This window comes from Salvia hispanica, chromosome 5, assembly GCF_029641045.1.
Source record: "Salvia hispanica isolate PSC_SH4W2 chromosome 5, Shi_PSC_v1, whole genome shotgun sequence".
Taxonomy (NCBI): domain Eukaryota; kingdom Viridiplantae; phylum Streptophyta; class Magnoliopsida; order Lamiales; family Lamiaceae; genus Salvia; species Salvia hispanica.
The window spans coordinates 45,245,052-45,260,739 of record NC_142696.1 but is presented as its reverse complement, the minus strand read 5'-3'; the positions used below and the strand labels follow the sequence as shown (position 1 = coordinate 45,260,739).

General features: G+C 35.2%; 3 protein-coding genes across 3 annotated transcripts; 1 reads left to right on the top strand and 2 right to left on the bottom strand.

Moving 5' to 3' along the window:
- The first annotated feature begins 2,782 nt into the window (after nt 1-2,782).
- Nucleotides 2,783-4,493, top strand: LOC125186359 (transcription factor TCP14-like). The gene has a single exon (XM_048082710.2). The coding sequence runs from the start codon at nt 3,121-3,123 to the stop codon at nt 4,249-4,251; it is 1,131 nt and encodes a 376-aa protein (XP_047938667.1). The 5' UTR covers nt 2,783-3,120; the 3' UTR covers nt 4,252-4,493.
- A 3,828-nt stretch (nt 4,494-8,321) lies between these two features.
- On the bottom strand, nt 8,322-10,843 carry LOC125189013 (succinate dehydrogenase subunit 5, mitochondrial-like). The gene is made up of 4 exons (XM_048086177.2): nt 10,595-10,843; nt 9,330-9,640; nt 9,072-9,257; nt 8,322-8,569 (listed from the first exon to the last, which is right to left on the bottom strand). The coding sequence occupies exons 1-4, from the start codon at nt 10,737-10,739 to the stop codon at nt 8,513-8,515; spliced, it is 699 nt and encodes a 232-aa protein (XP_047942134.1). The 5' UTR covers nt 10,740-10,843; the 3' UTR covers nt 8,322-8,512.
- A 346-nt stretch (nt 10,844-11,189) lies between these two features.
- Nucleotides 11,190-15,080, bottom strand: LOC125189012 (microtubule-associated protein RP/EB family member 1A-like). The gene is made up of 8 exons (XM_048086176.2): nt 14,748-15,080; nt 13,175-13,243; nt 13,005-13,091; nt 12,651-12,757; nt 12,418-12,563; nt 12,271-12,341; nt 11,825-11,938; nt 11,190-11,525 (listed from the first exon to the last, which is right to left on the bottom strand). The coding sequence occupies exons 1-8, from the start codon at nt 14,853-14,855 to the stop codon at nt 11,382-11,384; spliced, it is 846 nt and encodes a 281-aa protein (XP_047942133.1). The 5' UTR covers nt 14,856-15,080; the 3' UTR covers nt 11,190-11,381.
- Nucleotides 15,081-15,688: the final 608 nt, after the last annotated feature.

Genomic DNA, 15,688 nt, shown 5'->3' with positions numbered 1-15,688 from the left:
GATCCAATCCTAAACTCACAACCATTTTCTTTAATAATATGGTTTTACTATACACGTGTACATATGCTACTTGAACAATTAAATACACTATACTATAAATTAACATTTTCGAAATTTCAAATCTATCGTTATTCCATTATTTATGTTAAAATAACAATACTCTGAACATTAATTTTACGGCAATTTTAATAATTTATGTTATTGATCTCAAATCCGATTGTAATTATTGACTCGATTTATACATAATAGTCCTAAATATGCTCACCTAAATAAGTCTTACAATTTGAATTTGATACCCAAATTAAATTAAGTAATACTACTATTTAACAAAATATTCGTTCGATAAAAAAGATGGAATATGAGAAGATATGTAAAACAAGATAAGAAATATGAGCTTTATGTCAAGATATGCAAAGACATGATTTTTTTCCGTTGTTGTTTGATTGAAAAAAATTATCTAAATTTGTATGGTACATTATATAACATGGTTTAAATTGACAAATTGGTGGGTTATATAAACATGGTTAAAGTTATAATTTTTGGTAAGATTGGGTAGGACCCTTGTCTTATATTGGGCTATGAGTTAAGCTTAACTATGTTATCAAACAATTAAAAATATCCATATATAATTCTCTATCTTGGTATGTATTACTAACTTATCAAACGCGCCCAGAAACAACGTCGTCTAAATAGTCATACAATTTGAATTTGATACCCAAATTGGATGTGTCGGCCCAATTATGTTTTTGTGCACACTTAAATACAACTAATAATAGTCCTGCTAACTAAACATGTTTATATTTCAGTCATATAAAAAATTCATTTGAGCTACTATCAACATTTTTTTCTGTGATATAAAAGTATTTGAAGGTGCAAAATATTTATAAAATGGAAGAGGTGACAGTCTTGCAGCCACACCATTAATTATAATAATTCCAAGTCACCCAAAAAGGTGTGTGCAAATAAAAAATGTAGCATGATTCAACCTATTTAAGATTTCCCCCACAATGTGTAATTATGATGTTAAATATCCATCAATTTTTGTTATATTATATATGCCGACCGATTTTGAATATTGCATATTCTTGTATGCACTAATTGTTTCCTTGAAATATAGAGATTCGAACGATAAACTAAATTAAAACTAGAAATTGGACAAAATAAAAACATTTTATGATTAGCTATACTCTTTATATGTATAATTACCTTATGAAGAATCTAATCGAGTTTTATCCTCTTTTTTCTCAATATTTTTCTTTTATTTCGTTTATTAAGAATTATTAATTTCATTTTGAAAAGTGTTTTTAATTGAATGAAATATTAATAAATACTATAAGCGCTTGCATTTATAAATCGCTATCGATCGGCAATCAGCACTCAGCAGTCACAAATCAGCTAATTATATCAAGTTTTTAACCACCAGTTTTTTTAATGGGTAATGTAAAGATGATAAACTATTACTACAAAATGAGGACAGCAAATTAATTTCTCATGAAACATTAATAATTTAATCAGCTTTTTCTCTAAAAGATCAAATTTGAAATACTTTTTATTCCTCGATAAAGAATCAAATTAATGTTTTTTGAATTGAGAGGTTTTTTTACATGGAGCGCTCAATTTGTTAGTGCACCAGTTGCTTCATCATCACCAAATTAGTAATTTATACATGCAATTCTTGAATAAAATTAATTGTAGCAGATATTGATTACATTACATGCATGCCATAATATATTTTTTAAATAAGCTACCAGAAAAACAAAACATGAACATATTGCTAATTATATCTAAAAATTATTCAATTATCTCCTGCAAACCTGCATTGAATTCCTGTCCCAGAGATAAATAATTTCCCAGAAAATCTTTTTCTGCATTCACCCAACTTCTCCATAATGTTTTCATAAAAAATCAATGTTCTCTGCAGTGTCACAAATATACAATAATATAGGATAATTTAAAAATTGAAGTACATCATTTTGCTTCCCAAAAAGATTGGTGTGCCAGCATCACAATAAAATTAAAAGTGGTTGATATAGCAAGCAAAGAATGTTTAGTTTATAGATAACATTGATTAAGGGTAATTAATTAACAAGTGCCCAAAAAGCAAATTCCAGCAGGAATCCCGAAGTAGGCTCAAAGGTGCAGAGCAAAGGCAAAGAGCCAAAGGCAAAATGAAATGATTACATGAATTAGGTCTCTCATTTAAATCATTTTCTTTTTGCTAAGTCTCTCTCAATTTTTTTGACTTGAGATTGGGTCCCATTTTGGACACCATTGTCTTTACGGATTGAATGATAAAAAGAGCACCTCACGTGGACTCTGAACCAAAGCTTCTGTCCAACCACAATAATATAAAAAACATATAGTAGTAAATATTTTCAAGAAATTAATTTATCCTATTTAATTTTGGACATAAAGTACTAGTAAATGTCTATAAATCAAGTTTTAAGTGTACTGGTTGATCTATTGAATGGTGTAAGAATATCATTCATTGTTAGAGATTTGAGTTGGCCAGAGATAAAAGATGAAAGAGAAATGGATATAATATAATCCCATTTAACTACCATAATTATCACCAAACCCCCCCAAAAAAGGAAGAATGAATAAATAGATAAAAATTAAGAATGATCGCAGAATATCGTTATGAACAAAGGGTTTTTTTGTCAAAAAGACAAGCCCTAACAAAAGCAAGTATTTTCTTTTTCCCATTTGCAATTTAGTTTTCTTTTTTTGCTTTCTTTTTCTTGCTTTTTAAAGCTCACCCCATATAATTCCCACTCATTATCTTTGTTGCTTAAAGCTTGTCCTCCTCTCTTATCCCCTCTCTCTCTCTCTTCCATTGTTGAAGCAAGAAGCACTTAGAATGTGAGAGGAATTACAGGCCACCATCCCAAAAGAGAGAAGAAAATAGAATCAAGCATTCCCCTCTTTTTTATTTCATTTTCTCCTTATATCACACACATACACACACAAGCATTAAATTAAATCAACCTCTACTCCTCCATATATATACACTCCTTTTTTTTTGAAAAAAAGAAAGGCTTTTAATTTTAAGAAGTGGGGTTATACTTATAGTATCACAAAAAATCCCATTTCTTATTACTACTATATCTAAATGTGATCATGGAAGGAGGTGATGATCATCTCCACCACCACCACCACCACCACAACAACAACCGCCCTAATTTCCCCTTCCAATTACTAGAAAAGAAAGAAGATGAATCCATCTCCGCCTCCGACTCCGCCCCACCCTCAAACCCTAATCGCTCCGCCTCCGCCTCTCTCCAAATGGTCACCGCCACGGAGGCATCCAAAAAGCCGCCTCCGAAGCGCACATCCACAAAAGACCGGCACACGAAGGTGGACGGGCGGGGGCGTCGCATCCGCATGCCGGCCCTGTGCGCGGCTAGGGTTTTCCAGCTGACGCGCGAGCTGGGACACAAATCGGACGGAGAGACCATCGAGTGGCTCCTCCAGCAGGCGGAGCCGGCCGTGATCGCGGCCACGGGGACGGGCACCATCCCTGCGAACTTCACCTCGCTCAACATATCCCTCCGCAGCTCCGGGTCGAGCATGTCGGTGCCGTCGCAGCTGAGATCCACCTACTTCAGCCCCAGCTACGCCATGTCGCAGCGCCGGGGGCTCTTCCCCCTCTCCTCCGACGCCTCCCCCGGCGCCACGCTCCTCAATTTTCAGGCGGCGGCGGCGAACCTAAACCCTAGCTTGATGCAGGCGAAGCAGGAAGCGCGGGAAAATTCGATTGATTTGACGGAGCTGGACGACGGCATGGGGCGGAAGAGGAGGGCGGAGCAGGAGATTCACCCGCAGCAGCACCAGATGGGGAGCTACCTGCTGCAATCGAGCACCGGAGCGATGCCGGCCAGCCACGCCTCGATTCCGGCCAATTTCTGGATGGTGGCGAATTCGAATAACAATCAGGTCATCGGAGGCGATCCGATTTGGACGTTTCCGAGCATCAATAATAGCAACGCCGCCGCCGCTTTGTATAGAGGGAGCGTCTCCAGCGGCTTGCATTTCATGAACTTTCCGGCGCCGGTGGCGCTGCTGCCGAGCCAGCAATTAGGCGGCGGCGGTGGCGGAGGGAATGGGATGGGGGAGGGGCAATTAGGTATGCTGGCGGGGTTGAATCAGTACCGGGGAGGAGGAGGAGGAGGTGGAGGAATGTCGGATTCGCAGGCGAGTGGGTCCCACGGGGGCGATGATCGGCACGAAGACACCAGCCACCACTCGTGAGGAGGGGTGTTTTGTGTAGTTTGGATGTGTAAAACACACAAGTGAGGTTTGATTAATTTATTACTCTCTTCAAAAATTCATCAACTCTTTTTTTTTTTTTTGGGTTTGTTTTTTTTTTCAATTTTTTTCAAGTGGTGTGTGATAAATATAGATGATTTTTAGGGTTTGGGGAAGGACATGTTTTTAACAGTTGGGATTATTGAGCTGATTTTGTGAAGTAGTCACAATTTGATTTTTGCTCCTTTTCTTTCCTTCCTGTCGACACAATATTTCATCACTATATATGGTTAATTTGATGATCTTTAAAGATCATCAAATTACAATGAGATAAATGTAATTGTATGATTTGATTATTTGCATGTTACCTCTACATACGTATATTTATTCTCTTAAGTGCAAAATAGAGTCTCCCACACCCTACACATTTTCATTCTATATCATCAATTGTGAGCAATGGAAGAATTAAATTTCTTGAATAAACTCATAACTTTCCTATAAGTGGTGAAGAATTAGATCTCACTAGTGATTCCCAAATATACTTAATTATAACTTTATTAAATTTCACTAGCTACATCCAAGTACTTTATTTCTTGTATCAATTGTGGTAGGTTTGCTTCACAAAAACAAGCTAAATGCATGTTCAATATGTACTTTTGATATTTAATTCTAGCATCTAACGATCCATCCTACTTTATATAACAAGGGTAAAGGTCAAAGTTTGACCTTGTAGTAAAATTTCTAATATTTCCCACGTTATATAGTATGGGTCTATCTTTACCACCATATGTAATTTCTATTTACTCTATCTACTAGTGCATACAATATGTAAATCGAGATCGAAACAGTTGCAGAAAATAGTTGTGTACTAGTTTGGGGGAAATGAAACAGTGACATTAGCATAGGAAACCTATCACAAAGTGATGAAATCTCAGTCTCCTTTTTTTAATATTTTCTTACCATGATTTATTTTTATTTTTGACTGCAGTCTATGATTAAAAGAAATTTCTTTTTCATATTTTAAAGTGTTGAGGAGTGATGGGCCAGGGTAATTGGGCTGCGTGGGGGCCCATACCTTATCAGCTTCCAGGTGTTGGCTCAGGTGGTGGGTCCCACATGCTGGAAAATTTGCCAAATTAAAATATCTATTCTTTTCTTTTATAATTTCGTTATAATAATAATGGAAGAAAAAGAGGAGGCATAGCTGGCGCCAAGGAGATCGGTGGTGGGTTTTAGTTTGGCCCACTAAGTCTGGCCCACTTGGGTTTGATCTAGACCATTGATTTTCTCATGGGCCCATGACAATTAGCTCTATTGAAAGAGTAGTCTAAGTTATCCAAAATGTGTATAGATAGATGTTTAGGGTTTCTTTAACTTAATTTGCCACATTTATATCACATGATCGGGGCGGAACGCTCGCAACGTGTCCCGTTCTCGACTCGTCTCGTCCCAAGGGTCCGCAATTAGATTCAGTAATAAGTCACTCTCACTACACATTTTTGGGTAGTTAGGAGGAGAGTATTGAAATGGCAAGTTCAAAATTAAACATGCTTTGGCGTCTAGCTTTATAAATTTTCAAAATATGCACATAGCCTATACAATATACATACAAGTCAAACAATAACATCGAATACTACTTTAATTGAGCAAAATAATAGCCGTCCATTTCAAGAATGAGAAAAAAACAGAAACATAGATGCAAAAGAAAAGTCATAAATGGACCACCATAATAGTTAAGTTAACTCAAACTAGCTTCACGTACGTTTTCTTTGTAACATGTCACACCCAAGCCTAGCTAGCTTCGACTTATCTATTTCTACTTTTATGTAAATCAATCATCCTTGTCGTAAATCTAACTATATTCCAACACTAAAGTGCAACCATTTGCTGGCATTTCCAAGACCTCACTGTTGGATATTAAATACATGGTCTCCTTCCAATTCATGACTCCTCTATTTTCAATTTCATCTCATTTTTTTTAATATACTACTACAAATTTGGTAACTCATCATTATTATCACATTAGTCGTCTACAAAGGTTTGCAGGATACATGTGATGATGCTTGCTAAGTAAGGTAGTTTTTCGACAAAATTGTCTAACGTGTGATGACATGTCACGAACACCTCACCATCCCCCCTAGATTGTAACATTTATGCAAATACATGAATTCAAAAAAAATTTGTGATTCGCCTATTACACGAAGATCTGAGTGTGTGATTGTGTGACCGTTCAAATTAAACGGTTACAATAATATTCTTATTCAACACACAAACTTATACTCAAATCAAAATCAAGAAGAATGTTGTATTTCATATTTATAAAGTGATTACTTTTCTTCATTAGCTATACATAGCAAATAAGCGATATATTTCTTCTTCTTTATATAATCCCATAAAGTATGAACCTAATACATCGACATAAAAAGAAGTCCTCCTCTAGTTTGTTTTATTCCAAACAAGATATAAAAAAAAATCCATAATCAAGTGGTGCAACATCCAAGAAAAGCAGTTGGGCATTTCCATGCAACTTGGCTTTGGGATCCATTAAACACCATCTATTTCACCAGCCTTTTTATTGTGCGATTTTTAATTGGGATTGATGTTTGGTGTCATAACATCATAATATATTGACATACAATATGTCATATTGCCGTACTAAAATGTCACATGGGGCTGGGACCAATTTTTGTACAACTAATTAGGTCCCATTACTTGAGATCTTGTAACCTCAAAATTAGTATTTATGTGATTTTTTGTCTTCTCTTAGGAAACTAACCCTTATTAACTAGTCTACGTCGAATATTTTTGGGGCCTAATTGAAACGTCTTAAGTCGTTAGCATGTACAATATTTTTTTTGCTAAATTTGGCTTTCTAAAACGTCCACTAATCCCACTTCATCTTCCTAATGATTTTCCATTAGTTGGCGTTTATTTGATTCACTTCTATTGGTCCACATATGATTGTGTTTGTGGGTCTTGTTCTATAATGACATAAATCTTCAGGAATAAACTTAGGGTCGTGATTGATCATTTGATAGTTTTGTTTAGTTTGGAAATTGTACTTTGCTTGTTATTAAGAAATGTATACATCATAATACACTATGATGATCCACTAATCTATACCTATATAAAAACCTTTACTTAAATATTTAATTAGCCTAATTATGCATTTAATTTAAGAATAGTGTTCTGTGAATGAAATTAGGATAGTTTAGTAAATTATTACAAAAATTGGAATAGTATTCTGTGAATAAAAATGGATTGACTCGAAGTACTACCATAGGCCAAAATTATTATTCGAACATTTACCTAAAGGAACTTTTCTGTGTGAAACATTTTCACGAAGACTTAGCTAGAAAATATGATTGTCCCATGCATTTTGGGACTGTCACGCGATATCATGTTAGTATGTTACTATATTTAATATCAATAAATAAACTATTGTAATATAAAAACGGGTATCAAAATAATTATATTACATTGTCCAACCATATTCTACTCCCTATAATATAGCTAAAAGAAATGAGTGTTAAATTGTAATTTGTATAGTGCAGAATATGTTCCACTTCTATCAAATCAAGTTTTAGAAATGTCATTTTGCCAGACAGGAAAATGCGAAATTATGAGTATGTCAGTATTAATTTATTTATTATTTTGTGAAACATTACAAAGTTAATTCGAGAAGCCAACTATGCATAGAGCATCATAATCAATAATTTGTAACATTAACTTAAAGAGTGGTCGAAATTTTCAAAATTAATGGGACCATTTATTGGCCTTTGCCCCCATTGCATGGTCCCTTATGTCTACTCCTCCACGTTCATACCCTCAAATATTAATACCTTATAGTAGTATTTAGTTCAAAAATTGGTTTTAACTAATCCAAATGGATAAAAGATGGTTATTTTAATAAAACAAATAAGCCATATATAAACGAGGGGAAGAATCATCAAGAACAACTTCAGTCTGGGAGACTAGAACACAAAAGGTGTTATTGATTCTTTTCAAATGCAACACTAATATGAAGATGTAACTAAAAAAACTTGATAATCCAATCAAACACAGACTCGGAATAATCAAAACAACATCAGAGAGCATAGAAGTTTGCTGTAATTTTTATTAGACTAACTTTATGGTACGACTAGTTTCAGCATACAAGTTACAAGAAACCGAAAAATGGCAGAAGAAACCTTCTTTAACAGCAACTGTTTAAAAATTGCATATAACTACAGAAGCAGATATTTCGTGACCTGTCTTCTGAAGTTCATGCTCGTTGCTCAACATAAGAACCAGAGAGTCCAGAAGTTCCGAGGACTGTAACCTGCAATTTCATGAAAAGGAAAGCAAAGATAAATTCACGTTTTTAAGCAGTGACAAGGTTTCCGATTGTGAGATCAGTAATAATATTTGCAGGAAACAAATATTTTGTGCCAGAAACTCAATCCTTAACCTCGAGCTAATTGACAAGAATGGTGGAAGCTAAAATTCCTACAAGTGGGTGTGGCTAGCTCCCGATTTAAGATTTACCTAATCATTCAGGCTTACAAATTGTTTTACGTCCCAAAGATAAGAAGCATATGGGTGCATATCTCTGCTGGAGGACAATCATCAAAATGATATCATACCTATGTGATAGTAATTGAATGTACGCTCCACTATCATCAGCAACAAGTTTTTACGTTTTCCCCTTTATATTCAAAAGTAATTTGGTTGTTTTCAACTTTACAAGGCTCATCAAAAACCCTAAGTGATGAAATGTTAATTGGACGCATTACGAAAAAACTCAAGTTTTTGCATCAATAATTATGAAAGAGGAATTATACCTTTGCCCAGTCAGCTTCAAGGCCACCACACCTCATTTTCAAGTATATCATCTTTGATCCCAACTCTGTCTCGACTTTCTTCTTCAAATAGGTTTCTTTTGGCTCAAATGCAGCCAAATAGTCATTGTATCTGCTGAAGAGTGTCTTAATTGCCTTCTGATAGTCTTCTGGCAGTGGTCTCACGTTCTGCCAAAACCCGATTATCAGACACAACCAGGAAACATACTACAGAATCAAAACCATCATAATTCATATTACCTCGCCACTAAGTCCAATGGCATCATCTAATTCCATTTTCAAAGACATGACAATCCCCGTAAATTCCTCAACAGCCTCTGCTGCTCGGAAAACATCTTTCAGGGCATCTTGGGCAGATTTGTCTTCAGTGCTCTTGGATAATGCCTTCTTCACGTCATGGACGACTGCTGGTGAGAGGTCATCCCAGTTTGTAGCCATCAAGTCTTTGAAGGCACGTTTAATCTGCGGGTCCTCAATCGCAGGGAAATTGGAAATATCGTGACTGAAAGAGCGAATACCGCATAGGTGTTGTGCAAAAGGATGCTGGAAATCTATAGGTGAGAAATACCAAAAGTACATAAGTGGCATGCACCAAAAAAAGAATCTGTTAATCTAGGTGAAGATAGCCATAGAAACAGCTTATGAAACATATCATAAAAGGAATAGTCAAGAAAACGTATCATAACAGGCTCTGATTAAACAGTATGTATTACAATAATGACATATGAATCAATTTTTCCTGCGCATAATTTCTATTAGAGAGAGATGCAAGTAGGCCATAGTATGATCGGTGTCCACCTGAAAATTATCCTGATTTCACCACCCTAGACCATGTTCTGTAAAACTATACCCATGTGCATCATGTCCACTGATAAGTATAAATAGAAGATATTCATCCCTAATAACAGTGGAGTAAATGTTGCAGATTGAAAACAGAAGCAAAAAATAACAAGTTCTAGGGAACTGAGCATGGGAATGGAAACACTTCCTTCGCCTTCTTCCTTAGAGTGTCGAGATAAATCATTGATTAAAAACACATACAAAAATCAGCTCATAAAGGTTTCAGTTCACATACAGATTTTGGAACATAATGAAGAAAGTTCCTAGTACTATTTCTTTTTGCTTCTTACAAAACTCAAGAGCAATATGAGTAGAAAATTAACAATTTCGTTAATTTCATCCTTCATTAACGATAAAACTGATTATGCACTTAAAAAATGAGAAGGAATCCGATTATAGCTAAACTAAGCCCATCTCTTTTAGATTAAAAAATCCAGAAAACCCTATTGCGCCTGTTACTGGAAACATAGCAATCGCAAAACGATATCTCATTATATTCCACACCAAAAAAACGCTGAAATTTACTAAAAGCAACACAGAAATGAAAAACAACAGATTACCAAGAGAATTGCCATATCCATCGCCCATATCGAGATAGAACAATAACAGGCCTCAATTTCAACACAGATAATCCAAAACAAAAAAACAAATAAAAAGATAATTACTTTGATTCGGAGAAGAAGCGGGGACTGACGGAGACGAGAAGTGGAGGTGGCGGATTTTTTGGTTAGCGGCGGCGGAGGATGAAAACACTTGAGATCTGCGCACGATTAACCGGCTCAACGATCTCATCAACATCATTTTCTCCATCTCTTTCCTCAATTGAACCTCAATGCTCGGCTTGATGGTCGAATTTATCAATTTAAGATGTTTGGAGTCGATTGATTCCCCTCAATATTAAATAATTTTACTAATGCGAATATTGCAATTTTCCACTAACATTTTAACCCTCCAAAATATAAATATTTCATCTATTACTATTTCGTTTGTATCCTGTATATTTTATTCAAACTTTACTAGCAATTCATCATTCAAAATTATCACCTACACTACTCAATTTGTACGAGAGTTTACAATTTTTTCTGACCAATGTCACAAATAAAGGTCAAAATACAAAAGGTTAAATACCTTCAATACTATCATCGAGAAATTGATTCAGATGTTTCATACAATTTGGATATCAAATCGGTCAGAGGGGTGATAACTCACTAGGGATGGAAATCGTGAGATATCACCCCTACCAAACATGGACTTAGGATATCAAATCGGTCAAAGATGAAAGTTCATTAATAAGAAACCAGAATTCCAGAAATTGTCATAAATTGTAGAACAAAATGCCACACAAATTTCCAACAAAAGTTACAATGCTTTCCAAATTCAGCAGATTTACTGAACTAGAATGATGCAATTAAGAGAATTGGCATCCTTTCTTCCATGTCACCTCCTTTTAAACTACTCTGAGTTAGTTTTCACGCTATCATCGGATAACCCAGTTTGCTCTGCATTCATCAACTCAGACACTATTTCTTGCGCCTCTGCAAGTGCGTCCTTGTTCTCGTCTGCAGCATATAGAATCTTCCTTATTGCTACAACCATCTGCAACATGCATATACCAATGAGTTAGGTATTGGTTTAGAAAAGAGAACAAGGATAGATGACATCATGGTAACTACGTTGTTACACAAACTTTTTAAGCTTCTCGACTCAAATGTGCATCACACAGTCACAATGACGGTAGTTGACAGGTAGAAGAGTGTTTGTGATTATGAGGTCGTCGTGTTAACTTAACATATACAGCACAAGCTGAGAGTTCAGAAAGAACTACTGGGTTTGTGTCGTGTGACAATTATAGTACACTAGTACCAGGAAATGTGATTGTGCTAAGGACTGCTTACCGGAAGATTTTCTAACTCAGGAGCCTGACAAAGCACTTCCACATCACGTAATTTGGCAAAGTAGAAGTCTCTTTCCTTTTCCAAGAGATCGACTGAAACTTTGAGATCAGTTATCTGAAATTACATAACATCATCAAACAAAGCAAAACATCAACGTTTAAAGAAAGCAATGATAAAAAACTGGATTTACAAGGTCGTTTGTCAAACATAAATAGCAGAAAAGTTGCAAAGGGATGGCCAAGAAAAATAATACAACTACAGATTATTTGAGTACACAAAAGTAATGGTAGATCATTGTACAGAGCAAGCATATCTATCTCCAGAACATGAGACTGGCAGGAAAATGTCACGTAAAGATGTTTTCTATTGATACACAAGCTGAAATTGATAAGGCCAATAGCAACATTTTAGAAAATAGTGTACGAAAAAAAGTCCACTGGTATTACCTCCTTGGTCATTGATTGGACCTTGGACGAGGTATCATTGGCCCCTGGCTTCATATGCTTCGCGCCAGTGCCTGAAGGTCAGAATTTGTTGAGCATGAAAGCTTAAGTTACAAAGAAAATGGGAAAAAGAACAGGCAGAGTTATTACTTGTACTACTTCTAAGAGCCACTTGATCTGCATCGTATGAGCTGGAGTTCACAGAGTTGTTTGTTTGTAATGACTTAGAGTTCTTCAGGGGACCCCTGACACTTCTATTACCACCTTTAGTTCTGCGCTCTACAGGATTGTAATTCCTGGAAACTCAAGAAAAAGAATGTGTGATTCATTGACTAATTTCAGTTAGGTGGAATCTAAAATCAGCAGTTAAAGGAGGTGGTTACTCATTCATTAGGCCCCCGTTTACAGAATCACAATAGCGTTTCAGCCATTGCAGGAACTCCAAGTTGTCCAATGTTCTCGCTTTGACGAGTCTGTTGACCTCAATATGCTGCAACAATTAAAAAGTGAAATAAGAAAAGTAATGTGATTTTCATGTAGAGTATGCTGGAATTGTGGTAGGGCAAAAATATATGTCAAAGACTTTACACTCCAATAAAACATGGCAAGAAAGGTTAAATGAAGCTTATTAATGATTGGAATGTGTGTTGGGATATGTGTTCTCAATCTCATAGTAGTAATTCTACTTAGATGGAAAACAAAATTAAACAGAATAGGTGCACCACGCAAAGGAGTACCTTATCAATTTTGAGTTTTGTAAAAACATCCTGAAGCACTTTGTAATTCTGGATGAAATCATATTCAGTCTTACCATCAAAATTCACCTACAATTGAATGATGTCAGAAATGCCTCGACATTGTGGGACGTGAGCAAAAACAGGAGAAAGTGGGACAATGAAGTCATCACCTTGTGCATAGGAACAATTCCTGGGTGAGTCATGTCCATCATCTGACATTGCACAGCCCCAGATGCAGCCTGTATGGGGATACACATATAGTGAGAATATAACACAATATCAACCAAGCGTAACGCTTCAGTCAAAGAAAAAGGACATATAGCATTCACATATAATCTTACACAAGATGATAGAAAAAGGCGGTGTTAATATATATTTGTGTTCCTATATACATATTTCTACATGTACAGATAATAGATATACATTATCCAAATTAGTACTACTACATAAAAAAGAGGAGTTATTCTTCCTTCTTTTCAGTTAATTCTGTAAAATATGCTTTAAATGAGCTTCATTACAAACGTCAGTGATAGCATCCTAGCCACTGATAGGAAGATTTATCAAAGTTTCTGCTGCTAACAGGCTCTCCTCTACAAAATGTACAGGGAGAACATCTAATGGTAGGTTGATATATACTGTATGCAATACTGATTGTTCGGTCCACTAACAGCCATACTCTGATAATTGTGGTAAATGCAGGATACTAGTTTCCAGTATCCAAATACTAAATCATCTGTATTTCATATGCCTACAAATTTGCAGTTAATTTGTGTCATGCACTTAAAAGTGAACTAGCGACACATTTTCAAAAGCAGTTGAAGTTTATTGATTTAGTACGTAAACATCTAGAAAGATCAATTGTAAAACAAAAATCATCTTTGGATATCACAGTTAGAGATAGATTAAAACAAAGAATAATACTACCAATCAAACATATGTTGCCAATCTGCAATGAGATATATGTTGGCTTTTACCATAATGCATAAACAAAACACTCATAATTAAAGCACCATTCACAATTTGTTTGGTACAGTGTGTCACATGCTTCATCAGTGTAAATCCAGATAGCAGTCCTCGCAAAATGAAGTGGCAAGAGAGTACCACAGTCTATACAGAAGGTTAGCTATTAGATTTTGTGCACAACTAAATGTCTCTGAATCGAAAGTATTGCCTCAATAAGTGGCTGATCAGAATGATGTCTAGTATTTCACGACATCTAGTTCAACCTGCAAATACTTCCTAACATTTACATGATATGATGAAAATATAGAGCTTGATTAAAAGCATGAAAGAAGCTTGGTTAGTGCAGATAATCTATGTAACTTGGACCTACACACACAGCTACTTCTTTGTTTGACTATGCATTTTCAAATAGAATGAAATCCTCAAAAAGTTCTACAGTATATTTCTCAATCATATTTTCAACCAACAGCTTCAGCAACACCCTCCAAAACAATACATTAACAAAATGGTAAAATTATCACAAGAAATTCGACTAAATCTACATATTTCCGTCACCTAATTTATGAATTAAACCAAATTATTTCAGAATTGGACACAAGGCGAAATCTCGACTGCAATAATTTCTACCAACCCACTGTAAACAAACAATATCAGCCAGCACACGCCTAATCAAATGGAGAATTACATAGGAGCATAGAAATTGCTTTACAAAAAAGTTAGCGAAAAAAGCAAATCTCAAAATAGGTTTTCTTCACACATTGCGAATATATTTCAATTTACCTCTTCAATACGAGTTAGATTGAGCTGAAGTCTGTCATTGATCCAGCCAAGGATCTCATTTCTCCCAACGAAGTATGCACTATCCATAATCCCTATAGTTGCTGCCATTTTTTCTAGTTGAAAAGGGAATAGAAGTATGAGAAAGCAAAGGAACAACCCCTCTCGAAATTCTCCAAAGCTAATTCCAGATTTCTACATGCAAATGCAGGTCTCCACTATATGATTTGGTTACAAGTGACCTCGTTTGGAGAGAGAACAGGAAGAGAGAGAGCTTATTTAAGCCATGGTATCTTTCTAATTCAAATTAAGAAATATGATTCCAGTGAAGAAATCTTGGTTTGAAATTTTAAAAAACACGTGACTGACTAGGATTTGTTGCTATTTTCTCTCAAATTAAGATACGTCCGTTGTATTTTTAATTCAAATTCATTGACGACTATTGAATTGTATACATAAATTATTTTCTATAATTGGAATATCAAAAAAATTGTGGATAAAGGATTGAGTTATCTGGGCTCTATCTATGAACCGATTTGCATCCAAACTTAAATTTTTCAAGTTTGGTTTTGAGGTATCGTGTAATTTTTAAAATCATATTTAATACTTCAAGATAAATCAAAGTTTAATTAACCAACAATTCATCAAATCATTTTTTTCTAAATTACACGTTTCAGTATGATAATCCATCTTCTTTTAATTAGTGGAGTATTTTTTAGTTTGAGTTTTACTTTTACTTGGTCAGCCATGAGTTTCATGATGTGAATAGTAGATAGTATATGAGCTTCGTCATTGTCTAGCATTGTTTGTTCTATTTTATGTAGTATTTAGTTACAATAAAAAAATTATTGATATTTTTAATTTTCCTTAACATAAACGGAATAAATACCCTAAACCCAAGCGGTACATTTAAACCCAAATCTTAGGAATAGATAAAACAAGAA